Source organism: Papio anubis, chromosome 14 (assembly GCF_008728515.1).
Source record: "Papio anubis isolate 15944 chromosome 14, Panubis1.0, whole genome shotgun sequence".
NCBI lineage: Eukaryota > Metazoa > Chordata > Mammalia > Primates > Cercopithecidae > Papio > Papio anubis.
Window position 1 is genome coordinate 80,277,049 of NC_044989.1, and position 26,957 is coordinate 80,304,005.

General features: G+C 38.4%; 1 protein-coding gene across 6 annotated transcripts in view; it reads left to right on the plus strand.

Annotated features, from left to right (window-relative positions):
- The window catches only part of CTNNA2 (catenin alpha 2), a 1,322,067-nt gene that overhangs the window by 530,411 nt on the left and 764,699 nt on the right, over positions 1-26,957 (plus strand). For all 6 annotated transcript variants that reach the window (XM_021925274.2, XM_021925278.2, XM_021925277.2 and 3 more), the window contains exons 5-6: positions 4,643-4,762; positions 8,847-9,113. In XM_021925274.2, the coding sequence (XP_021780966.1) occupies positions 4,643-4,762; positions 8,847-9,113 (387 nt within the window). The remainder of the gene's footprint in view (positions 1-4,642; positions 4,763-8,846; positions 9,114-26,957) is intronic.

Genomic DNA, 26,957 nt, shown 5'->3' on the forward strand with positions numbered 1-26,957 from the left:
GTCTTACATGCGTTCATTCTTTCATGCATTTGGCCAACTCCTTTTCCAAGATAGAGATTTTTAAATTTCCCTGTAAAAGTAGACTCTAACAAGAGATTTACATATGATCCATTAAATAGTTTTGTCAGTGTCACTTAAAATCCAGTCAACTTAGGTATCAATAGTAAAACCCTGGAATGGGGTCAGTCTGTCCAAACAGAAATGGTTATCATAACAAAAATGATTTCTAGTAATGGAATGGCCAGCAATTTTCTACAGGGAACCGGAACACACAGTGCGGGCGGGGATGTATCAGACGACTCAGTTCCACACTATCCCATCCCCAGATGCTGACCTCATGGTAGATTCTGCATAAATACTTAATGAATAAATAAATTATAGGGCTGCTTTTTTATATTGAAGTAAATAAGTAAAGTTTCAACCAGGAAAATTAGACACTGATTTACTAACTATCTCAAACAATATGACACAGTTCTAGACTAAATAATAGGGACAGGCTTGCTTTAGGAATGGGGGTACAGGCTATTTTGAACAGGCCTGTGAGAAGGCCAAGATTTTAAGAGTTGTAAGTGACAAGTTCTGAAAACAATTTCTTAACCCACTAAATTGGGTTTTAGTGGGTTAGTGTCTTTTCTAGAAGTGTCAGTCTTTTCAGCTTTATCTATTCACTGGTTATAAATATTAAGGACAAAAATATATGGTTCAGCAAAGAGTTCTGGCTTTGGTGTTTATAAGCCCAGCCTGGTCAGTGGGAGAAGAATGGCTGGCTGTAATGTCCAAGATTAAGAGGGCATGTTTAACGGGAAAGGGTATGACAGCTGCCTCTGAGCGATCCCTTTATGTCAGCTCATTAGAAATCATTTCCCAATCCAGGACATAAGAGTCTTCCAAACTTCCCCCTTATCAAAGGGCTCAGCCGTTGACACCAGTGTCCTTCTTAGAGCCATCACTAGGCAGCCCACTGCCTGTAGTTTCTCTGCAGCTTTCTTTCTAGTCCTCCCAGTGCCCCTGTCATCTGCGGACTTTGCAAGAGTAAGACAGAAATTTTCATCTTCAAAATTATTAAGGCATTTTTCCCCCATGCAGCAAGTTGGTATCTCTATTTAATGAGCCCCTCATGCTTGCCGTACATTTTGCTAAGCATTTGATATTTTGCATTTATTATCTCCTTTAATTCTCACAAAACCTGTGCATAGTGTGTAGACATTATTATCCTCATTTTATTAATGAAGATGTGAGGATTGGAGAGGTGAAGTAGCTTGCCCTGGATCACAGAGCTTGCCAAGGACTTCGTTGGGATTCAAATCCAGACCAATCTGATCACACAGTTGTACTTAACATTCTTCATGCTGGGGCCCACACAGGTGTATCTTGGTTAAAGTGTCCCCTGCTCTTCTTCTGTATCTTCTGCTCTTTGTTCAACTGGCAGTCTTTAACTCCTCCATGAACAGTTAATGTTTGAGAGCAAGGTATTTGTTTGGCCCATAGGAGTCAATTTTCTTTCTCTAGCTGCCCGGAAAGAACAAAAGATCCTTGACTGTTCAAAATCCTTGACTGTTCAAAAATAAAGACTTAATTTTTATATTAATTTTGAATTGTCAATAGTGTCTGTTCACTAAACTTGTTTTTTCTTCTTTGTCTATGTCCCTTCAATATTCTATCACCTATCAATCATCTATCTATCTAATCTGTCTGTCTTATCTGTCCATCTGTCCATCCATCCATCCATCCATCCATCCATCTCCATCTCTCATCTGTCTACTAGCAGTGTGTGCCCATATTCCAGACTTTGGTTCCATTTCCTTTATTTCTGTGGGACCTTGGACAGATTCTGCCCCCATGATTCTTTATGAGAACTTTTAGACTTCTTAGATCCTTCTGGATTCAAACTCTGCATCTAACTAAGTTTACCTTTACACGGAAAGACCCATTCTTGCTTGGTGTTTCTTTGGAGAAATATTTTATTGAATTATAAGAACAAATTAAAACTGGCATCTAGATTCTTCAGAGAAAACCACTGAGAAAATAAGTTATGTGTAACACCGTAAAATAAATATTCCAAATTGGTCTGATTAACAGCTGATAAGAAGCCTGTTTTATATATATTAGAAAACAAATCCAGAATTTAGCTCCCTCTGAGATAATTATTTTGCTCTTCCCTGAAACCAGTTTTTATGTCCCGAGAAGGGATTTACATCTCAAATAAGCAGCAGGAATAAATTAGCTGCCAAGAACTGTCCTTTCAATGATGCTGTTGATAGCCAAGTTAAGACTATTATAAATCTATTAGAATGTGCAACACCATTGATTTTGGTGTTTCAAAGATTTGAGGTACGAGATTCTCATTAAACTATAAAAATGTTTTAAAAGTGCCTTTCCATACCATAAAATATAATTTGACTTGAGTGCCTAAAAAACTGAACACATGACAGTTCCTTTTTCAACTGTACTTCCTTTTTCACATGAGCACTATTAAGGCCTAATAGGAATTGAGAATGACTAACATTGAGGAGTTACATCATCATTTCATATTTTTATAATTATAAAAAAAAGAAGATGCATGCTTTCCATAGAAATTGAGAATGGAAACTTAAATTTCCCAATCCAGCACATAAGCATTATGTGGCATCTAGATTAACCTCCCTCTCAACCCCCGCCACCAGTATCATTCCAAATTACTTCCTTTGCTTGCTACCACTCTTTCCTTACTAAAAGGAGTTAGCCTATTTGATAAATTGAATGGTATTACATATCTCTGGGACAAAAGACTTGATGATATTCATTATTACTGGCTTAGATACATATTCTTTTCCTTTGCTTAGTGCACTTGATAAGGAAGTGAAATTAGCCACCTTTGTGATTGTGTCAAGCCTCAATTAAGTTCAGATTTGAGTTAATATAATCTATGGCTATTTTCAGCCATTGTAGTTGTCATTTGTGTTTCAGAATTGTCAAACAATGCACTGTCTGTATAATGCCCTTTAATTTGCCCAAAATTAAGCAAGAGTCTATCTGAATGCTGCCCAAGTATTTCCTGCATTTCTCATTCCTCTTTCTTTCAAAGCTGCCTTAGCGCTCCATTCCTCTCTCAGGAAATGGAACTAGTTGGGGGCCTCTATCAGACTCCCTTCATGTTTAAGAACAGTTGATTTTCCAAAAACATGTCTGTCTTGTGCTTTATTCACTCAGGACAGTGTTCTTGGCTATTTCCACTGATGAAGTTATTTCTATAAAGATGCTATCTGACTGACAGGGACTTAGCGGACTCCTTCACCACAATATCTTAATTTTAGTTAATTGTATCCACAGATGGGATAACTTAAAGGTTTACCAATTGTGGAATTTTTTCACCACCATATTGGGGTGGAATGCTGTGGAGGGAGAATAATACTTCTCAAAACTTATTTATAAAGGAATTTTGATGGAATTCACAATTTGGTCCAGTACATATGGAAAGTTTCAGGGGAGACAGTTTGTGGGGATTTGGAATCATGGCACATTGGTAGGGCAATTGTAGCACCATCATCCTGTCCCACCCCATTCCTCCCGCTGATACGCCCCTTCAGATGGTATAGCATCTGTTCCTTTATAAATAGTTTTGAAATGTTGCCTGCTCCCTCCACAATAAATCTTAACTTCAATATAATGAAAAATCACAATTAGTAAAACTAAGTCTCAATCTCAATATTAATAAGAATAAGAATGACCAATATTAATGAAATCCCACAGTCGGAAATAACTACTAAAGCTCTCAAATTCACTTGCTTTCAAGGAAACAATATTTCCTCTTTCCATTGGATGGAGAGGTATAAACTCAGCTTAAAACTATAATCCCTTTAGGCCGGGCGCAGTGGCTCACGTCTGTAATCCCAGCACTTTGGGAGGCCGAGGTGGGTGGATCAAGAGGTCAGGAGATCAAGACCATCCTGGCTAACACGGTGAAACCCCGTCTCTACTAAAAATATTTAAAAAAAAAAAAAAAAAATTTAGCCGGGCATGGTGGCGGGCACCTGTAGTCCCAGCTACTAGGGAGGCTAAGGAAGGAGAATGGCTTGAATTTAAGAGGCAGAGCTTGCAGTGAGCTGAGATTGCGCCACTGCACTCCAGCCTGGGCAACATAGCAAGACTCTGTCGCAAAAAAAAAAAAAAATAATAATAATCCCTTTAGTCCCAGTCCTAGAGATGTTGTCAACATTGGTTGCAGATTCATGCTGTCCTAAATTTTTAGCAGCTCAGGAATTTCTCCAGTCTTTTGTTTGTAAACCATTTTCTCTTCTGAAGGCTTCTAGATTTTTTTCTAAACTTCAGTATTTTTTCTCAAATATATTTTCCTTAGTGTTTCTACTTAAAGGTTGATATTCTTTCCAAATCATACTTTAATAAAATATAATAAATACAGGATTTTATATGCACCAGCAGCTCAGCAATTATTTTCTTTTGTATACAAAATATTTTTTAAGTCTTGAACAACTATTTAATCTGACTACACATGATTGTTAGAGGAACTCTTCTTCTATTTTTTCATTTACATGTTAACACATACTAGTGTTTTAGATTTTTTGGGTGCAAATTCCATTTCTAACATGTTGAATAATATTTAAATACTATCCACTAATAAGTATGTTGTTTTTCACCACTGCAGGTGGAAGAGGCCCTAGAAGCTGTCAAAAATGCTACAAATGAGCAAGACCTTGCAAACCGTTTTAAAGAGTTTGGAAAAGAGATGGTGAAACTTAACTATGTAGCAGCAAGAAGACAACAGGTGGGAAAGATTTTGGAAATGCTAGGGGAGAAACTGGGTGAGTTTACATAACCCCGTAGCTTAATAGGCCTGAACAATGGATCACCTGCGTCTGCTTGCTATCAAATGCCCTAAGAACCTGTGATGACAAAGACTGTTTCCTGCAGGGGCCAGTTGTGATGCCATGGTGGGCTCTGGACCAATCTCTGGCCCCCACCTATGTGCAAGCCACAGATTACTTGCTTCACTGGTGGGACCCAGCCTGCTAGCCCTACTACACTATAATCTTCTATCCACTGTAGGAACACAGCTCTGACGTCAAATAAAAATTATTAAACTGCGAGGTGGTGCTGTAGTCAGTCTCTGGATGTCACCCTTTGCCCTCACTTTTTGTCTCCTAGTCTTGTGAATACCACCACACATATGCACTCCCAGGATATGTAGTATGTGGGGTGAAATTTTTATGAAAGAGAAGAAGAAAACATGAACAAAATGAGAGGAAAGGCACGGAGGGGGATGGAGAAAAAGAGAGAGAGAGAACAGGGGGAAATGAGTCACTCTGATGATGCTGTGTGACCTGGGATCTCCTCAGCCTCAGTATTAGTTCGTTCTCATGCTGTTACAAAGAACTGTCCTGAGACTGGGTAATTTATAAAGAAAGGAGATTTAATTGACCCACAGTTCCACATGGCTGGGGAGGCCTCAGGAAACTTACAATCATGGCGAAAAGGGAGGTGGTACCTTCTTCACAAGGCAGCAGGAGAGCGAGTGAGCAAGAGCAGGGAAAACTGCCTTATAAAACCATCAGACCCCGTGGGAACTCACTCACTATCATGAGAACAGCATGGAGGAAACCGCCCCTATGATCCAATCACCTCCCTCCCTCCACACATGGGGATTATAGGTCCCTCCCTCCACATGTGGGTGTTACAATTCAAAATGAGATATGGATGGGGATGCAGAGCCAGACCATATCAGCCTCCCTTTTGCCTAGGGATTTGTCAGTTTCAGCTAGCTCTGTTTGCTCACTGGATACCTTTAGTATTTTGTTCTCACAGAGTGGGTTTTTATTCTTTTGCCATAGAAAAAATATTTCCAAATGTGGAAGGATCTCCTAAAATCCTTTCACCCATCCTCTTGACTGCTTCCAGAATTTTTTAAAACGTTTTGGGCCATTCGTAGTTTCTCTAACTTTCTCTCCGACCAACAGGAAAGTTCCACTCAACAAACATTTGTTGAATGTTCGTTCTGTGCCAGGCTTAAGTGAGGCTGGGATTAGGAACTTAACCAAGAGCTAGTCCTTTGTGAGACAGACACATAAATGTGATTTTAGTTTATGTGGTTATTTTTAAGTATGTTTTTATCAGCAGAATTCCTTGTTCGAAGGGAATCTTGTATGGTAGCCCAACGTGTAATATAAACAGGGGCAAAGTTACCCTGAATAGTGAGAGATAGAGAGCCCAGGAGGCTACTGGTGCAGACCCCAGAGTCTAGAAGCCTAGGAACCTGGTGTTCTGATGTCCAAGGGCAGGAGGAGAAGTGCATTCTGCTCTGGAAGGGAGACAGAGAATGAATTCATGCTTCCTCCACCTTTTTGTTCTATCTTTGCCCTCAGCCCACTGGATGGTGCCCACTTACATTGAGGGTGAAGCTTCTCCATTTAATTCACTGGCTCACATGCTGGTTGCCTCCTAAAACACTCTTACAGTGACACATTCGAAATAATGCTTCATCAGCCTTCTAGACACTCCTCAATCCAGTCAAGTTGTCACCTAAAATAACCAACACAGATATGTTGATTTTGAGATATCCACATTGAAACATCAAATAGAAGTGTGGCCTGGAGATAGAAATGTGGGTCATCAGCATGTAGCTGACATTAAAAGCCATGAGAATATAGATGATGTTCATATGAAAATACCTACATTATTTATTTTTGCTTCATTAATACTTTGTTTTTAGTTGATTGTTAGTTCAGACTCTTTCAAGAAAATTTAGAAAAACAGCAGAACAGAAAGAAGGGGAAAAACACATCATACCCTACCACCCACTAATAATATGGTGCTGATAGTTTGGTATATTTTCTTTCAGATATTTATCTTCACATTTTAATGTATTTAAAATCATACTATTCATACAAATATGCATATTGTGTTCTGCTTTTTATCTTATAAATAATATTCATGTTCTTAATTTTAGAAACTAATTTTAATCATCACATACTCCAATATGAAGGTTTCAGTAGTTTTTTTCCAACCAATTCTTGATAATTCAATATTTAGATTGTTTACAGTTTTTTTCTTATGGTTAAAACATGTTTCTTCAAGTATCTTTATGGAGAGATTTGTGCAACCCGCATTTCTCACTTGTGTATTTAGATCTATTTTATCATTTTGTGTTTTTTTTTTTTTTTTTGTAGTATAGATACCCAGGAATGGAATTTCTGGACCAGATGTTCTGATATTAATAAAGGCTTTCATGACTGTTTAGGAGAAACCTACCTCTCGTGCCCAAGTCATTGCCCTGCGTAGAGAATACATTCAAATATTTGTTACCTGTTTATCCATTTTCATCTCTGGGGCTCAAATTAAATAATCCCAATTTGGAGTTTGTGTTACCTAGCATCCATCTTTTAATGCTTAAAGCGGAAAAAAGATGGTTCAGTAAATTGTTCATTAATACCAATTTTCTTGAAAATCATAGATATAAAATATAATGTGTTTGTCTCAGAATTATTTTGACCAACAAAACAGAAGATGTAATTTCTTGTTACCAGGTCATTCATCTATCATATGCCAAATGAGCAAATAGGACGAGAAGCCCAGTGGTTCAAATACCCTTTACTGATGTTTTCCAGCTGGAAGAATATTCTCCTAGAGATACACAGCTGGCAATCCTGCATGGCTCTCAGAGAGCAGCACCACTTTGACATTTCTGAAAATTGTGTGAACATTTTCTCAACAACAGTCTTTAAAGATGGAAATAAAGAGACTCCCTAGTGGTATTATTTTGTCATCCAAAACGAGGAAAACAAATCATCTTTGGCCTGTTATTTTCTGTTCTCTAAACTTAATGATGAGCTGCCATTAGAGGCTGTCAACAACAACAAAGAAGGGACCCTACTCTGAAAATGATAATGAAGGGACATTGATGTGCTGAGCAAAAATCAGAAGTTTGGTTTCCCAGGTTTGTAACAGTAATTGAATATGGAGGCAAGTAGGGCCTCAGAAGACTGACGTTTTCAGGTTTTCTCTCTGTTCATAACTTACTCTGTGGCCCATGCAATCAGCTTACCTTGTTGGTGGCTTGGTTTTTATATTCTTTCAGCAATATTTTATTGAATGCCTCCTATAGGCCAGCCACTGTGCTAATGACTGAAGAGCCACTGAATAAGACAACTAGGGCTCCCTGCTGTCATTAGAGGCACATTATAGAAGAAAAATATATGCTCAAATAATACAGTAAAGTAGGATAAGTGTTAGTGATAGGAGAGGAATAGTGTCTTGTGGGAACAGATAAAAGGGGACACAGCTTAGAAAGTTGGGTGGCGGATGTGCCAAGTCAGTGGAGCCCTGTCAGGTGAAAGGGTAGGGCAGAGGAGGAAAGGTCAGGCATTTTATATAAAAGGGACAGTAGGCCAGTCGTGGTCACTCATGGCTGTAATTCCAGCACTTTGGGAAGCAGAGGTGGGAGATTTCCTTGAGGCCAGGCGTTCAAGGCCCACCTGGGCAACATAGCCAGACCCCACTTCCACAATTGTTTTTTTTTTTTTCTTTCTTTTTTTTTAGCTAGCCAGGTGTAGAAGCATGCACCTGTAGTTCTAGCCACTTAAGAGGATGAAGAAGGAGGATCACTTGGGCCCAGGAGATGGAGGTTGCAGTGAGCTTTGATGACACCACTGTACTCCAACCTAGGTGATAGAGCCAGACTCTGTCTCTATAAAACAAACAAACAAAACAGTATATGCAAAGGCCTGGCAGCTAGAAACAGCACAAGGGTTTCTGAAGTTCAGTGTGTTACTAAGAGTCTGTGACTCCAAGCTCTGTTGCAAATATTTCCATGCAAATTTCATGTGTGTGACAGCTTTCATGTGTTACACACATAGGAGCTGAAGGATCCTCATTGTCGAGATGAGATGGCAGCCGCCCGAGGGGCTCTGAAGAAGAATGCCACAATGCTGTACACTGCCTCTCAAGCATTTCTCCGCCACCCAGATGTTGCCGCTACTAGAGCCAACCGAGATTATGTGTTCAAACAAGTCCAGGAGGCCATCGCCGGCATCTCCAATGCTGCTCAAGCTACCTCGCCCACTGACGAAGCCAAAGGCCACACGGGCATCGGCGAGCTGGCTGCAGCTCTTAACGAGTTTGACGTAAGCATCCTGGTGAGGTACACAGAGGGGTGGGCGCTGGTGCTGACGAAAAAAAAAAAAGCGTGTTGGGGATGAAGGGCCACTACAATAATTTACATTGATTTTTCTCTTTTGGAGGTTTTAATAGTAAGATAAACTACATAATGCATGTCTGTAATATATTGGCTGAGCCATTATCACTTGTCTTTAAAGAAAATGTGGCCGCAGTGGCTCACCGCCTGTAATCCCAGTACTTAGGGAGGCCGAGGTGGGTGGATCACCTGAGGTCATGAGTTCGAACATGGAGAAACCCCATCTCTACTAAAAATATAAAAAATTAGCCGGGCGTGGTGGTGCACGCCAGTAATCCCAGCTACTTGGGAGGCTGAGGCAGGAGAATCGCTTAAACTCGGGAGGCGGAGGTTGTGGTGCTCCGAGATCGTGCCATTGCACTCCAGCCTGGGCAACAACAGCGAAACGCCGTCGGCGGGGTGGGGCGGGTGGGGGGGGGGGGGCAGGGGGGGGTGGGCGGGGCGGGAGGGGGAAAAAAGAAAAAAGAAAAGAAAAGAAGAAAAAAAGAAACAACTGTATTTAAGAGTACCCAATTCCTTCCAGGTAAAGGATGAGATACCTTACAGGCTATTTTAGGGATAGTTCATAATTTGGCGATCATCTTTATTATTAAAGGGGTACATGTTATGGGCAGCCTAGATGTTATGTTGCCTCTATGTTGTGCCTGGGTGAAAAGCTGCCATCAATTTCTTATTTTAAATCAATGATAAAGTCCATTGCCCTATGATCCCGCACAGGACCCTGGTCTTCCTTAGAACGGCCCCTCTGGGGAGTGCCTGTGTTAGTTCTGTGAAAGTCCTACATTCTACACTGGCTGTTTCGGGAGGTGTGTCAAAGTGAGGGAAGAAGCAAGGAGGATTGTTCACTGTGCTGAGCTATATGTGAAGCGTCAGTGTGAGTGAGAAGGTTGCACACATGTCATCAGCACTCCGGGATGACAGCCCTTGCATCCCCCGGATCAGAGGACCTGTGAGAAGTTGCAATTTATTTATCTTATGATCAATGAAAGCCTACAAAGATTTATAAATAATTAACATCTACTTTCCAGTGTTATATAATCCTGCAGGGGAGATGAGGGAAGTAGAATGCACTAAATACCATTTAATTGATAAAACACAATGTTACAGGAATTCGTAGAAGAAAAATAGGTTACATAAGGGTCGTGAAGAAAGATGATGAGCTTGGTTTTGAATATGTTGATGTGAATTTTTGGCAAAAAATAACTAGTTAGCGGTTGGTAAAAAGGTCCAAAAGCAAAGCAATGATTGTTCAAGGCTTGGAGATGGATGATATAATTGAGGAATAATTTTACTACTTCATATTCAGATAGCTCTTACCGTTTTCACAGTGGTCTCTCCTCTTTCCCATACTTTTACACTTAGTTATATGTGTCTCACACCATATATTATTTCCTAAGGTTTTTATTGTAAGGATTAAATATGATAATATATTTAAAGCACTTGCTACAGAAATGAAGACTTAATAATAGGTAATTTTCTTCACAAAATTGCAGGAAGCAACCAAAAATTCATAGAAAATAATGAGAGAGTTCAGAATAATGTTTATTTTGCATAACATAAATATACTAAACTCTCTAAATTTTCATCATGTAAGATAGAATAATGAGGAAAGAGACATATTATTCACAAAACAAATGATTTTTTAAAAGTTAATTTTATTTTTTTCTTATATCTGCTAGAAATAAGTCTAATATAGATGTGAAGGACCTAAAAATTCAAATTATATTACTTTACTGAGGGACAAGTTTTACTCCTCAGTAAATGATATCATGATCTTGAGTAGAACTATTGATCCTATCAATTTTCATAATGTTCAAGCAATCCCAATACAAATTCTGAGAAGATTCTTTTGGAACTTGACAGAGGAGTGATAAAGGATTTTTTTTTTTATTTTAATATCCTAGAATAAAGAATGGATGAGGCCATATTCCAGGGAAAAGTAAATGAGCAGGTCATACACACAGATATTAAAACATTATAATGCTACATTAATTTTAAAGGTGTGTATTGAAACTCAAATGGACTCGTCCATAAAACAATAAAAAATCATAAGCAATCTCAAATACAAAATTATTTGATAAATTGGTGTTTATTAAAATTAGTTAAGAATGGATTATTTAGTCAGATTTTGACACAGTTACATTATTCTAGTTATAATTTATTTTATTATCAAAAATAAACAACAAAACCTAAGTGAGGAGCTGGTGAAGAGTGAAAATATGAAGCACAGGGAGAAGGCCTGTGAACAGTTCAGGACCTTCAGCTGCTGCCACCTTCTGTCCGAGAGTGTGACAGCTCCTGCTTCCTCATGCTGCCTTTTGTTTCCAGACCATTTTCATTAAAAGGACCTTTTATCCCCAATTAGTGTAACAATTGATGCATCACTGCAACAGTGCAAAAGGCTTCCATTCATAAAAATCAAACTTGAGGTCATGTGGGGAAAATCTGTTAGCAAAGTATGTCAACATGTTGAATGTTCAAAGTTTTTTTTTTTTTTTTTTCGAAAAGTGATATCTGCTCATGCTGGACAAATAAGGCTTTGGAAATTTAACACATGAATATAACCATCAAAGGTGTTTTTTATAAAACATGATATATTTGAAACAGTTGGAAAAAATTAAAATATAAAGCATAATATGGTAAATAAGTCACTAACTATGTTTTATTAACTTTAAACTTCTATATTAACTAATTATATTACTTATAATATTAACTAAGTATATTATATAATAAAAATTATATTTATATTAGCTTAGTATATTAATGAGGTAATATATTCTTATTAAATGAATACTGTGTCTCAAGCTATGAGAACTACATAAAGCATTATCTAATGGTCAACATTTTACTGCTTAGAGGTCAACAAAAATCAAAATGTGGAGCGGCTGTCTGAATTGCAATTTTGACCAATCCCATTTGATGTGGTTCCCTAACAATTGTCATTTAATAAATGCAATTTAATTTCAGCACTTTCTCAAAAGTAGTAATGCTAGTAAATTAGTATTGAATTTACAGACTATAATGTGATTCACCTGCTGTAGATTTTCCATCACTTCTACATCAGCAAACCTAGACAGTAGTTAATGATATTTGAAATTTTCTCATTAAAATAATATACCATTTCTCTTTCTTTTGTGACTAAATTATAAATTTCTGTTCCATACCTATATGATGAATACTGTTTTTTTAAAAAAAATTTCTCAGGCATGCTAACTTGAAATTGATTTTGAATTCATGGACATCTGTCATGAGTCCTAAATGCTATTCTCAGATATTAAACAAATTGATATTTCCTTGGGTGAAAAACTCACTTAGACTTCCTGTTGCTTACTTTTCTGGTAAAATCTCTTACTGTTACTTTGTATAATACCTTTCTCATATAATGAAAATTTAAATAAGTTTAATGTCTTTGAAATGCTGAAGTAAACGGAACCATAAAAATGCAAAATATATTTTCATAGTCAGCATAGCTAGTATGCCCTAAAATTGATTTTTTTAACTTTAAGTTCCGGGATATATGTGCAGAATGTGCAGGTTTGTTATCTAGGTTTACATGTGCCGTGGTGATTTGCTGCACCTATAGACCCATCCACTAAGTTCCCTCCCCTCGCCCCCACCCCCAGCAGGCCCTGGTGTGTGTTGTTCCCCTCCCTGTGTCAATGTGTTCTCATTGCTCAGCTCCCACTTAGGAATGAGAACATGTGGTGTTTGGCTTTCTGTTCCTGTGTTAGTTTGCTGAGTATGATGGCTTCCAGCTTCATCCACATCCCTGCAAAGGACATGATGTCATTTCTTTTGATGGCTACATAGTATTCCATGGAGTATATGTAGCACATTTTCTTTATCCAGTCTATCATTGGTAGGCATTTGGGTTGGTTCCATAACTTTGCCATTGTAAATAGTCCTGCAGTAAACATACGTGTGAATGTGACTTTATAGTAGAAAGATTTATATTCCTTTGGGTATATACCCGGTAATGGGATTGCTGGGTCAAAAGGTATTTCTGGTTCCAGATCTGTGAGGAATTGCCATACTGTCTTCCACAATGGTTGAACTAATTTACATTCCCCCCAACAGTGTAAAAGCATTCCTGTTTCTCCACAGCCTTGCTAGCATCGATGGCATCTATAGCATCTATGTATTCTTGACTTTTTAAATAATCGCCATTCTGACTGGCCTGAGATGGTATCTCATTGTGGTTTTGATTTGCATTTCTCTAATGATCAGTGATATTGAGCTTTTTCTCATATGTTTATTGGCCATGTAAATATCTTCTTTTGAGAAGTGTCTGTTCATATCCTTTGCCCATTTTTTGATGGGGTTGTTTGTTTTTGTAAATTTAAGTTCCTTGTAAATTCTGAATGTTAGACTTTTGTCAGATGAGTGGATTGCAAAAATTTTCTCACATTCTGTAGATTGCCTGTTCATTCTGATGATTCTTTTGCTGTGCAGGAGCTCTTTAGTTTAATTAGACACCATTTGTCAATTTTGGCTTTGGTTGCAATTGCTTTTGGTGTTTTCATCATGAAGTCTTTGCCCATGCCTATTTCCCGAATGGTATTGCCTAGGTTTTCTTCAAGGGTTTTTATGGTTTTGGGTTTTACATTTAAGTCTTTAATCCATCTTGAGTTAGTTTTAGCATAAGGTTTAAGGAAGGGGTCTAGTTTTAGTTTTCTGCATATGACTAGCCAGTTTTCCCAGCACCATGTATTGAATAGGAGCTTATTTCTCCATTGATTGTTTTTATCAGGTTTGTCAAAGATCAGATATATGGTGTCATTTCTGAGGTCTTTCTTCTGTTCCATTGGTCTGTCTATCTGTTTTGGGACCAGTACCAAGCTGTTTTGGTTACTGTAGCCTTGTAGTATAGTTTGAAGTCAGGTAGCTTGATGCCTCCGGCTTTGTTCTTTTTGCTTAGGATTATCTTGGCTATACAGGGTCTTCTTTAATTCCATATGAAATTTAAAGTAGTTGTTTTTTCTAATTCTGTGAAGAATGTCAATGGTAGTTTGATGGAAGTAGCATTTAATCTATAAATTACTTTGGGCAGTATGGCCATTTTCACAATATTGATTCTTGCTATCCATGAGGATGGAATGTTTTTCCATTTTTTTGTGTCCTGTCTTAATTCCTTGAGCAGTGGTTTATAGTTCTCCTTGAAGAGGTCCTTCACATCCTTGTTAGCTGTATTCCTAGGTATTTTATTATCTTTGTAGCTATTGTGAATGGGAGTTCATTCATGATTTGGCTCTCTGCTTGTCTATTATTGATGTAAAGGAATGCCTGTGATTTTTGCACATTGATTTTGTATCCTGAGACTGCTGAAGTTGCTTATCAGTTTAGGGAGTTTCTGGGCTGACATGACGGGGTATTCTTAATATACAATCATGTCATCTGCAAACAGAGAAAATTTGACTTCCTATCTTCCTATTTGAATACGCTTAATTTCTTTATCTTGCCTGATTGCCCTGTCCAGAATTTCTAATACTATATTGAATAGGAGTGGTGAGAGAGGGCATCTTTGTCTTGTATCGATTTTCAAAGGGAGTGCTTCTAGCTTTTGCCCGTTCAATATGATATTGGTTGTGGGTTTGTCATGAATAGCTCTTGTTATTTTGAGGTATGTTCCATCAATACTTCGTTTATTGAGAGTTTTTAATGTGAAGGGATGTTGAGTTTATCAAAGGCCTTTTCTGCATCTATTGAGATAATCATGTGGTTTTGTCTTTGGTTCTGTTTATGTGATGGATTACGTTTATTGATTTGTCTGTGTTGAACCAGCTTTGCATCCCAGGGATGAAGCTGACTTTATTGTGGAGGATAAGATTTTTATGTGCTGCTGGATTTGGTTGGCCAGTATTTGATTGAGGATTTTCGCTTTGATGTTCATCATGGATACTGGCATGAAGTTTTCTTTTTTTATTGTGTCTCTTCCCAGTTTCAGTATCAGGATGATGCTGGCTCCATAAAATTAGTTAGGTAGGGAGTCCTTCCTTTTCAGTTGTTTGGAATAGTTCCAGAAGGAATGGTACCATCTTCTCTTTGTACCTCTGGTAGAATTCAGCTGTGAATCCATCTGGTCCTGGACTTTTTTTGGTTGGTAGGCTATTAATTACTGCTTCAATTTCAGAACTTGTTATTGGTCTATTCCATAACTTTACTTCTTCCTGGTTTAGACTTGGGAGACTGTATATGTCCGGGAATTTATCCATTTCTTCAGATTTTTAGTTGATTTGCATAGAGGTGTTCATATAGTATTTATATACTATACTATATATTTAGAAATATAGTATTTTCTGATGGTAGTTTGTATTTTTGTGGGGTCAATGGTGATATCCCCTTTATAACTTTTTATTGTGTCTATTTGATTCTTCTCTCTTTTCTTCTTTATTAGTCTAGCTAGTGGTTTATCTATTTTGTTTTTTTGTTTTTTTCCAAAAAATTAGCTCCTGGATTCATTGCTTTTTTGGAGGGTTTTTTTGTGTCTCTATCACCTTCAATTCTGCTCTGATCTTAGTTATTTCTTGTCTTCTGCTAGCTATTGGATTAATTTGCTCATGCCTCTCTAGCTATTTTAATTTTGATGTTAGTGTGTCGACTTGAGATCTTTCTAGTTTTCTGATGTGGGCATTTAGTACTATAAATTTCCTTCTTAACACTGCTTTAGCTGTGTCCCAGAGATTCTGGTACATTGTCTCTGCTCTTTGGTTTCAAAGAACATCTTGATTTCTGCCTTAATTTCATTATTTACCCAGGAGTCCTTCAGAAGTAGGTTGTTCAATTTCCATGTAATTGCATGGTTTTCAGTGAGTTTCTTAATCCTGAATTCTAAATTGATTGCACTGTGGACTAAGAGACTGTTAATGATTTCAGTTCTTTTGCATTTGACAAGGAGTGTTTTACTTCCAATTATGTGGTCAATTTCATAATCAGTGCCATGTGGCACTGAGAAGAATGTATATTCTGTTGATTTGAGGTAGAGAGTTCTGTAGATGTCTATTAGGTACACTCGTTCCGGAGCTGAGTTCAGTCCTGAATATCTTTGTTAATTTTCTGTCTTATTGATCTATCTAATATTGACATTGGGGTGTTAAAGTCTCTCACTATTACTGTGTGTAGAGACCTACAAAGAGACTTATTAGAACTTGTTTTATGAATCTCGGTGCTCTTGTATTGGGTGCATATATATTTAGAATAGTTAGCTTTTCTTGTTGAATTGTTCCCTTTACCATTATGTAATGCCCCTTCTTTGTCTTTTTTGATCTTTGTAGGTTTAAAGTCTGTTTTGTCAAAGACTAGGATTGCAACCCCTGCTTTTTTTGCTTTCCATTTGCTTGGTAAATTTTCCACCATTCCTTTATTTCAAGCCTATGTGTGACTTTGCATGTGAGATGGGTCTCCTGAATACAGCACACTGATGGGTCTTGACTCGTCATTCAGTTTGCCAGTCTGTGTCTTTTAATTGGGCCATTTAGCCCATTTAAATTTAAGGTTAATATTTTTATGTGTGAATTTTATCCTGTCATTATGATGCTGTTTGGTTCTTTTGTATACTAGTTGATACAGTTTCTTCATAGAGTCATTGGCCTTTATATTTTGGTATGTTTTTGCAGTGGCTGGTACTGGATTTCCTTTCCATATTTAGTGCCCCTTTCAGGAGCTTTTTGCAAGGCAGGCCTGGTGGTAACGAAATCTCTCAGCATTTGCTTGTCTGTAAAGGATTTTATTTCTCCTTTGCTTATGAAGCTTAGTTTGGCTGGATATGAAATTCTGGGTTGAAAATTATTTTCTTTAAGAATGTTAAATATTGGACCCCAATCTCTTCTGGTTTGTAGAGTTTCTGCTGAGGAGTCTGCTGTTAGTCTGATGGACTTCCCTTTGTAGGTAACCTGACCTTTCTCTCTGGCTGCCCTTAACATTTTTTCCTTCATTTTGACCTTGGAGAATATGATGATTATGTATCTTGGGGTTGATCTTCTCATGAAGTATCTTAGTGGTGTGTTCTATATTTCCTGAATTTGCATGTTGGCCTTTCTTGCTAGGTTGGGGAAGTTCTCCTGGATAATATCCTGAAGTGTGTTTTCCACCTTGTTTCCATTCTCCCTGTCTCTTTCAGGTACTCTAATTAATTGTAGGTTTGGTCTTTTTACAAAGTCCCATATTTCTTGGAGGCTTTGTTCATTCCTTTTCATTCATTTTTTTCTCTAGTCTTGTCTGCATGCAAGACTAGAGAAAAAAGAATACTTTATTTGAGCAAGGTAGTCTTCCAATTCTGATATCCTTTCTTCCACTTGGTTGATTCAGCTATTGGTATTTGTGCATATGTCACGAAGTTCTTGTGCTGTGTTTTTCAGCTCCAGCAGGTCATTTATGTTCCTTTCTAAACTCGTTATTCTAGTTAGCAGCTCCTCTAACCTTTTATTAAGGCTCTTAGCTTCTTTGCCTTGGGTTAGAACATGCTCCTTTAGCTCAGCATAGTTTTTTATTACCCATCTTCTGAAGCCTACTTCTGTGAATTTATTCATCTCATCATCCGTCCAGTTCTGCACCCTTGCTGTAGAGGCATTGCCATCATTTGGAGGAGAAAAGGCACTCTGGCCTTTTGGGTTTTCAGCATTTTTTCATTGATCATTTCTCATCTTCACGAGTTTGTCTAGTTACGATCTTTGAGACTGCTGACCCTTGGATGAGGTTTTTTATGGGGCCTTTTTTGTTGTTGATGATGCTGTTGTTGTTGCTTTCTGTTTGTTTGTTTGTTTGTTTTCCAATGGCCAGTTCCCTCTTCTGTAGGGCTACTGTAGTTTGCTGGGGGTTCACTTCAGACCCTATTCATCTGGTTTGCTCCCATGCCTGGAAATGCCACTCAAGGAGACTGGAGAACAGCAAAGATGGGTGCCTGCTCCTTCTTCTGGGATCTCTGACCTCAAGGGTCACCAACCTGATGCCAGTAGGATCACTCCTGTATAGGGTGTCTGACAACCCTATTGTTGGAGGGTCTCACCCAGTTGGGTGGCATGGGGAATAGGACCCATTTAACGAATCACTTTGACTGTCCCTTGGTGGAGGGAGTGTGTTTCGCTAGGGAGAAACCCACTTGTCTGGGCTGCCCAGATTCCTCAGAACTACCTGGAAGAAAGGCTGAGTCTGCTGGTCCGCAGAGACTGAGGCCATCCCTTCCCCTGGGGACTCAGGCCCAGGGAGATCCATTTTCTGTCCCTGAGCCTCTGGCTGGAGTTATTGGAGTTGCTGCAGGGAAGCCCCACCCAGTGAGGATCAATGGATCAGGTTCAGGCCTGAGGAGGCACTCTGGCAGCAGTCTGCCACACCTAGTGTGTTGGGCTACGGGGGGACAAGTCTTGGGACCAAACTCTCCAGCTTTCCTGGCTCCAGCAGGGGAAAAGCGTGGCCTGGAGCTATAGGAATGGATGTTGCCCTTCCCCCACCCAGGGAGCTTAGCATGTTAGGCAGTTGTGCCTCCCAGGGCTGGCTGCTGCCCTTCCACCAAGGGGCACAAATGGCTTAGACAGCAGGCAGCCACAGCTGTGGTGCTGGTCGCTCCTCCCCCTGGGAGCTTGGCAGGCTTCAGCAGGTTCCAGCTGAGAGGCTGCTGAGAATCTCCGTAGCTCTGGGGTTGGGATGCTTGGTGCCCATAGCATGGGTTTGTAAGTAGGGTCTTCTGATCCATGGGTTGCACATTTCCATGAAAAAAAGCACAGTTTTCCCGGCTGTGTTGCATGCTCACTCACTGCCTCCCTTGGCTCGGGGGTGGGGGCTTCCCACGCCCTGTGTGGCTCTCAGGTGGGCCGCACCACACTGCTCTTCCCCTCCGTGGATCACGCCAGCCAACTAGTCAGTTCTGATGAGAAAACCTGATACTTCAGTTATGGTGAAGGATTCACACGCTTATTAGGTTTCTTTTCAATGAGAGCCTCCGATGGCCTCTGTTTCTAGTTGGCCATCTTGATCCCGCCCTCCAAAAACTGAATTTGAAACACACTTCATATTAATAGTCACGAGTGTGTCAAACCCAGTTTTATGGGAGGCTGGATACAGAAGTGGTTTAACATTTCATAGTTGATTAGAACAAGATAAAAATAGTATTTTCACATTTATTTGTCTAAAATTACAGGATTGATTTCTATCTGAGTAGTCATAATTGTGGCTAAATGCTTGGTGACCTATTTTCTGGCACCTACATAAATAGTTGATGTAGTGATTTATAAAGCAAAAGAATAAGGAAAAAAGCAGTATTTTAACAACTTGCAACTGTCAAGAGAGTTTCCAATGATAAAACAGTAAAAAGTAAAATAATTGATAATCAATGTAAAACTCAGCCTCTGTTTAAATGTGGCAGCTTGAGATGGTCAATTTTAATCCAGTAAAACTATCTACTGAGGAATATTCAAAAGATTTATGAAAAATGTATTGACTGCTCAGAAGTAAAACATAATGTCAATTTTGACTTCCAGAAAACAAACTTTCAGTAGTGGGAGAGAGGAATGTTAAAAGCAATTCCTACAGAATTTTCTTTATTTTATTAAAGAAAAGAGAGTATACCATATCTTGTTCTTGGAATCCTCTTTTGTAGATGAAGATACTTTCAAAAAATTTAAACTGACACTATTCATGAAGCTCCCTTCCAGTATCTTTGAGATAGTTCAACATCTCAAACATGTTAAATTATTTAAATTGGCATTACATAATTGTATTACACCAAGTATCAGTAAGAAATTTTGCCAGAAAATAAGCCACAGGAAGTTTGAGTAAGTTTTTCACCCAATAAAGTATCAATTTGTTTAATATCTGAGAATAACATTTAGGACTCAGGCCGGCTGTATATTATAAGCTATTGCTGTAACAAATTAAAATTGACACCGTTTGGAAAGGTATATTATAATCTTTAGCTATTCACCTTTTAAAAATGTTGTTTTCTTTTAATTCAGACAGTACACATTATCTTGACTTCCTCTAACATTTAGCTTTCTATTTGTGTTTGCTTTCTTTCTCCCGACTTGCCCTGGGAATTTGTTTGACTGGTAATTCTCTTGTTCTTGCCCATTTGGTTTATCCTCCACTTGTTCCATCTCCTCAACCTACAGAAAAATGCATTTCCCTTCTGACAACCTAAAAATAAAATAAAGCATTAGGCTACTACAATTACCATATTCTCATAGTTTTGCTATCTTTCCTTTTCCTGACAACCCACAAGCCTCTATGCTAACCTCGGTTCCTGCCTGCTCCCCAAGCACTCTACCTGAGTGTTTCCAGAGACTGTCACTCACTCACAAAATTGATAGGCTTTTATTTTCTAGTTTTTGAATACTTCAGCTTTGGAAGGGAACACGTTGCTATACAGACCATGCCTCTCTGTCTTTCTGTTACCGCTAATCTCTTGTAAGATTGAAATATTTGCACTTGAGGAATAAGACATTGTATTCTTAACCGCATTAGGCTGAAATATTTCCCTGATAGAGCAACTCTACATAAGTTCCCCTTCCTATTTTTACCGAATTTTCCCCACCTGCCTTTACCTTCTTACATTTGCTTCCCCTTTTCATCTTCTCTTTAAATATGTTTTTTTGTTTGTTTGTTTGTTTGTTTGTTTTTCTGTTCTTGGTCAAATTGTAATTCTCATTCTGATCTGGTATTCAGTGGATGGAAATACTGGAATGTTAACATGAGCAATGATGCAACACCTGCATCTCAGACCAGTGCAAGAAAAAATCATCCCTGGCTGTCAAGACTTGTATGTAGGCTAACTGTGAGGATGAGTTAATTGTCTATTGGGGGAGCATAGGCCATGCTTCTGTGGTCACTGCCCAAAGCTTATCCCAATTGTAGGCTTCTCTGGGTGCACACAGATATTCAAGGAGCTCCAGGCCAAAGAATGAAGTTCAGCCATAGTAGTTCACATGGCAGCAGTCATTTCACAGCAGATTCCCAGCCCATTTAAGGGACATTAAGAGGTTGCAGGACCCAAGATTAGTATTTGGAGATCCAGGGTTGGAGTGCATTTTCAGTGGAGAATGAAATGCTGTATAGGTATGTCAGAGGCCCAAATACAAGACCTAGGAGATCTACACTGAAGGCTTCTGAGTAAGTGAGAGTTTTTCTGTTGTGCCTCCATTTCAAATGCCACTTTTATGGTTTTTGAGTATTATGATAATTAATTCTTATTGTTCCTAGAATCAGATAGATACTGTTGTGAAAGCTCTGTCCCTTAAGGGGTCATGAACCAGAGTTCTGACTGGCTCATGGATTCTTAATATGCTTTATTGACTTGTGATTTTTTTCAACATCAGGGAAGGATAAGTGCCTCCTGGAAAAATAAAATTTTCACTAAGCATCTTTTTCTGTCCCTTCTCAATTCTAGTATTTCCTTTTGCTGTGGCAACCAATATAGTTATTTATCAGGGAAACTTACCCCAGGCCTTATCTACTTTGATATTTTATAAAGTCATTTAACTACAGACATCTAGCAACCCTCCATGTTAGGCTATGAAGATTGTAAGTTTCCTATATCTTACATTACATTAGAATGACGGTGAATAGTTGAGACGACACGGCCCTTCTATTAATACTCCGTAATAATGATCTCCGCTATGTGTCTATGAAGTGATTCTCACTGAATGGCCAATAGAAGTAACCAAGAACACTGGAAAGAGTCCAGGACTTGGATTCAGGTATCTGGCTACTACTCCAAGCTCTACAAATGACTAAGTATGTGTGAGCATGGGCTACTGAGCCCATCTCTAGGCCTTGGATTTTATATCTCTTAGGATAAGGGTTAGCCACCAGATAGCTAAGATCATTCATTCAAAGTGTATAAGTGCCAGATGAGATAGAACAATAAAGGAGTGTCATATGTAAAAGGAGAAAATAGTAAACAGCTATAGTTGCTGCAATGCATAAATGCTGCTTCATACACTTACATATATAGTATCCACCTAACCTACTATGTGTGTGTAAGGGGATGGTATTGGGAAAGATGAAATCGTGGAATAATTCTTGGAAGAGGAGGTAAATGAGCCGCATCTAAAGGCTAAGTAAGAATTAACATGATGAAGTATGAATGAGAATATTCCCCAGGCAGAAAGAACATCATTGCATGCAATGGTATGGTGGGTGACACCTGCATAAAGTGTTCATTTCTAGGGTACAGAGGATAGGGAAAAGTCAGTGTAAGTGGGCAAACAGGAGACAGATCCTGAAGAGCTATTCAGCCCTTGCAAGTGGCTGGGCTTCGTGCTGAAGGCATTAGGAAGTTACTGGTGATCTAAAGAAGGAAATAGCATGGTCAGACTTGTGGGGTGTTTGTTTGTTTGTGTTTTTGAGACAGGGTCTCACTCTGTCACCTGGGCTGGAGTGCAGTGGCACGATCTCAGCTCACTGCAACCTCTGCCTCTAGTGATCTTCCCACCTCAGCCTCCCGAGTAGCTAGGACCACAGGCACACCACCACACCCAGCAAATTTTGGTATTTTTAGTAGACACAGGGTTTCGCCATGTTGTCCAGACTGGTCTTGAACTTCTGAACTCAAGTGATCTGCCCAACTTGGCCTCCCGAAATGCTGGGATTACAGGCGTGAGCCACAGTGCCTGGCCCAGACTTGTGTTTTTGAAGATCCCTGTGGCTGCAGGGTGGAGAATGAGTTTGAAGAAGCAAAGCTGCAGAGTAGGGAGACAGATAAGCATGAGAAATTAGGAATGTCTACAGTACAGCAATAGAGTAGAACTAGGAAGAAGTGGATGAATCTGAACTATATTGAGGAAGTAGAATCAACAGGTCATGAGAACTGTACTTTTTATGTCCATATATTGAAATAGTGTTTTGTATTGTAAAGTAAGCTTTAGCTGATTAAAAAACCAAATATTTTCTAAGTCTAATTATGAAATCTTGAGAACTTTCAGCCATTCGTTTGAAAATTTGATTTTTTTTTACATAATATAACTTTCTTGCATTGATATTTTTGGCTTTTAGTTTACTTCCATTCCCATCAGTATGATTGTTAAATCCCTAGTCATTTATGCAGATATTATATATTTTGAATATTCTTAAACAAAATTCCACAAAGTCTAGGATTTTTCTAACTTAGGTTAATCTGTTTGTGCTTAATTGAGCTCCTACTATGTGCTTAGCATGCTCTTTTAACTTCTTAAAAAAGGAAAAAAAAAACACTTTGATACTTCTTTGAAAAGTGGAGAAAAACTTTTCCATCTTTAGGGCATAGTATCACTAACTGATGCTTAGTGGGAACCAGAAATCCTCACCTGTTCACCATATCTTCTCCCAGTGAAGTACCTGCCAAATTTACTTCTTCTTTTTCACTGGCAAATTAAACTCATCAAAACTGCCTTTTCAATTCTTTCTAACTAGAAACAAGCAGCAGTGTTCCAGCATTCTTTATCATACACTGACATCTGGTGGCCAAACAGAGCATTAAGAAACACTCCAGTGGGTTCTTATATCCCTGTAAACATACTACAATTTATATATGTACTATGGACTCAAATCCAAGGGATAAAAATATGGATAGTGTGTAGTCATCCTTCAAAAAGTGTTTAGTCTACCTATGGCAGCCTTTTGAAGAGTAATTTTATGCAATGCAAGTCCAGTTAATTCTTAAAACCATTCCTACCCCTGGGTTGGTGATAAAGATGGATGCAATACACGTGAGCTTATAGGAAGAGGAGTGCAAGGTAGGGTGGTGAGTCGAGGCTGGTTCTGCTGGGTGCTTGGGGACCAGGTTAGGCATCGTCATAGACAACATAGTCTTCACTGCTTCCTGAGCTATACTGCTTCACTTTCCAGGATCCATCTTTTCTGCCCAGAAATCTCTTTCTGGGTTATTGACACCTCTCATATAGGTTATTGACTCCTCTGATGTTGCTTCTAAACAGCTTTTCTTTTCTAAGGTTTTATAAATCTAGGAGTATTTTCTGATAGAATCATTTACCTTTCAATTTTTTTACAGTTGCTTTAGGAAATATTCCAAAACAATTTACTTTTCTCTTGCACATTTCAATCGGTAAATACAGATCTCTAAAAATTGTTGAGCAAATAAAAGAATGAAATTTGAGGTACTATTTTTTATAATTGCAATTTATATCATGATTTTTTGACCCCCTATCAGGTTTAATCTGAATTATTGTATTCCCAATCTTGTGTTATTTCTTGAGGCAGGGAAAAATGTAAGAATTTGTTTTCTTCCTAGTGTGACTAATTTTTGCTTTTGAGATTCTTTAGGTCTGATTGACAGATTTTTTAGGTCTGATTTCACCTTTATTTCAAGTTAGTACCAAATATAATAATGAATACTGATGTAATTGATTATGATATTTAAAATTGTCTAACATTGATGGGAAGTATAATTTCGATTGTCACTTATCTATTAGTTATACTTTTTCAAATTTGGGACCCAAATAAGGCCACTTATCTAGTGAACTCTTTACTAGAGAAATGTGGTTTAGTTAAAACTTTTGATTCTTTAATCTTTAAATACATTTAATACTTTAGTCTTTCTGTGTGATTTCTTATGTTAGTAGTGCTAATCTTTACTGTACCCTTCAGAATTATGACTTCTCGTGTGTTTCCTATGTTATACTGCTGGGAATGTGATAGGGAGTTACTTAAATGTTCTAAGATTTAGGTTGATTCAGTGGTGAGGTAAACTACACACACACACACACACACACACACACACACACACACACACACGCAACAACTGCCCCTCCCTCTGAAGCATCCATTTGGATTTTTCAACCATAGTCCTCAACGTACTTCCTGAACTTCTTTTCCAGCAGAATATTATGGGAACTTCACTATAACTTATTAGGTTCTACTCTTTATTTCCCCAAATGTTCTCTGATACTGTCTTTTTTCTGATTGTGTAAATTCATTGAGCTGAGGCTGTAGAAAAACAATTACTCATATGCACATAAGAATAGCAGGTACCCAACATAACTGAGAACATAAATAGTCAGTTGTGGATTGCCCTGGTTACATTGGCCATGCTAAACAATGATGGGACAGCATCGCATAGGGCAGAGAACAAGCTTGTGTTTGAATCTTACCAAATAACTCTTCCTTTTGTGCCTCTGTTTCTTCATCTATAAAGGAGATAATAATGCTGACTCCAAGATGGTGGTAATTTTGTGGGATGAACATTTATATGTGTCTAATCTATAGTAGGCACTCATAAATGCTAGTTTTCTTCTTCTCCTACCCCTCTTAATAGTCGTGTTGGCCAGACATGTTTCATCCAGATTCAGCTGTGAAGCTATTCCCTAGAAAAGCCCTGGAAAGGATCCAGTTTCAGCATTCTACTTATGGCTAGCCAATTTTCCCAGCACCATTTATTAAATAGGGAATCCTTTCCCCATTTCTTGTTTTTGTCAGGTTTGTCAAAGATCAGATGGCTGTAGATGTGTGATATTATTTCTGAGGGCTCTGTTCTGTTCAATTGGTCTATATCTCTGTTTTGGTACTAATACTGTACTGTTTTGGTTACTGTAGCCTTGTAGTATAGTTTGAAGTCAGGTAACGTGACACCTCCAGCTTTGTTCTTTTGGCTTAGGATTGTCTTGGCAATGCAGGCTCTTTTTTGGTTCCATATGAACTTTAAAGCAGTTTTTTCCAATTCTGTGAAGAAAGTCATTGGTAGCTTAATGGGGATGGCATTGAATCTATAAATTACCTTGGGCAGTATGGTCATTTTCACAATATTGATTCTTCCTATCCATGAGCATGGTATGTTCTTCCATTTGTTTATGTCCTCTTTTATTTCACTGAGCAGTGGTTTGTAGTTCTCCTTGAAGAGGTCCTTCACATCCCTTGTAAGTTGGATTCCTAGGTATTTTATTCTCTTGGAAGCTATTGTGAATGGGAGTTCATTCATAATTTGGCTCTCATTTGTCTGTTACTGGTGTATAAGAATGCTTGTGATTTTTGCACATTAATTTTGTATCCTGAGACTTTGCTGAGGTTGGTTATCAGCTTAAGGAGATTTTGGGCTGAGACAATGGGGTTTTCTAAATATACAATCATGTCATCTGCAAAGAGGGACAATTTGACTGCTTCTTTTCCTAACTGAATACCCTTGATTTCTTTCTCTTGCCTGATTGCCCTAGCCAGAACTTTCCTTACTCCTTATACGAAAATTAATTCAAGATGAACTAGAGACTTAAATGTTAGACCTAAAACCATAAAAACCCTAGAAGAAAACCTAGGTAATACCATTCAGGATATAGGCATGGGCAAGGACTTCATGTCTAAAACACCAAAAGCAACGGCAACAAAAACCAAAATTGACAAATGGGATCTAATTGAACTAAAGAGCTTCTGCACAGCAAAAGAAACTACCATCAGAGTGAATAGGCACCCTACAGAATGGGAGAAAAATTTTACAATCTACTCATCTGACAAAGGGCTAATATCCAGAACCTATAAATAACTCAGTCAAATTTATAAGAAAAAAAAACCCCATGAAAAAGTGGGCAAAGGATATGAACAGACACTTCTCAAAAGAAGACATTCATACAGCCAACAGATGCACGAAAAAATGCTCATCATCACTCGCCATCAGAGAAATGCAAATCAAAACCACAATGAGATACCATCTCACACCAGTTAGAATGACAATCATTAAAAAGTCAGGAAACAACAGGTGCTGGAGAGGATGTGGAGAAATAGGAACACTTTTACACTGTTGGTGGGACTGTAAACTAGTTCATCCATTGTGGAAAACAGTGTGGCAATTCCTCAAGGATCTAGA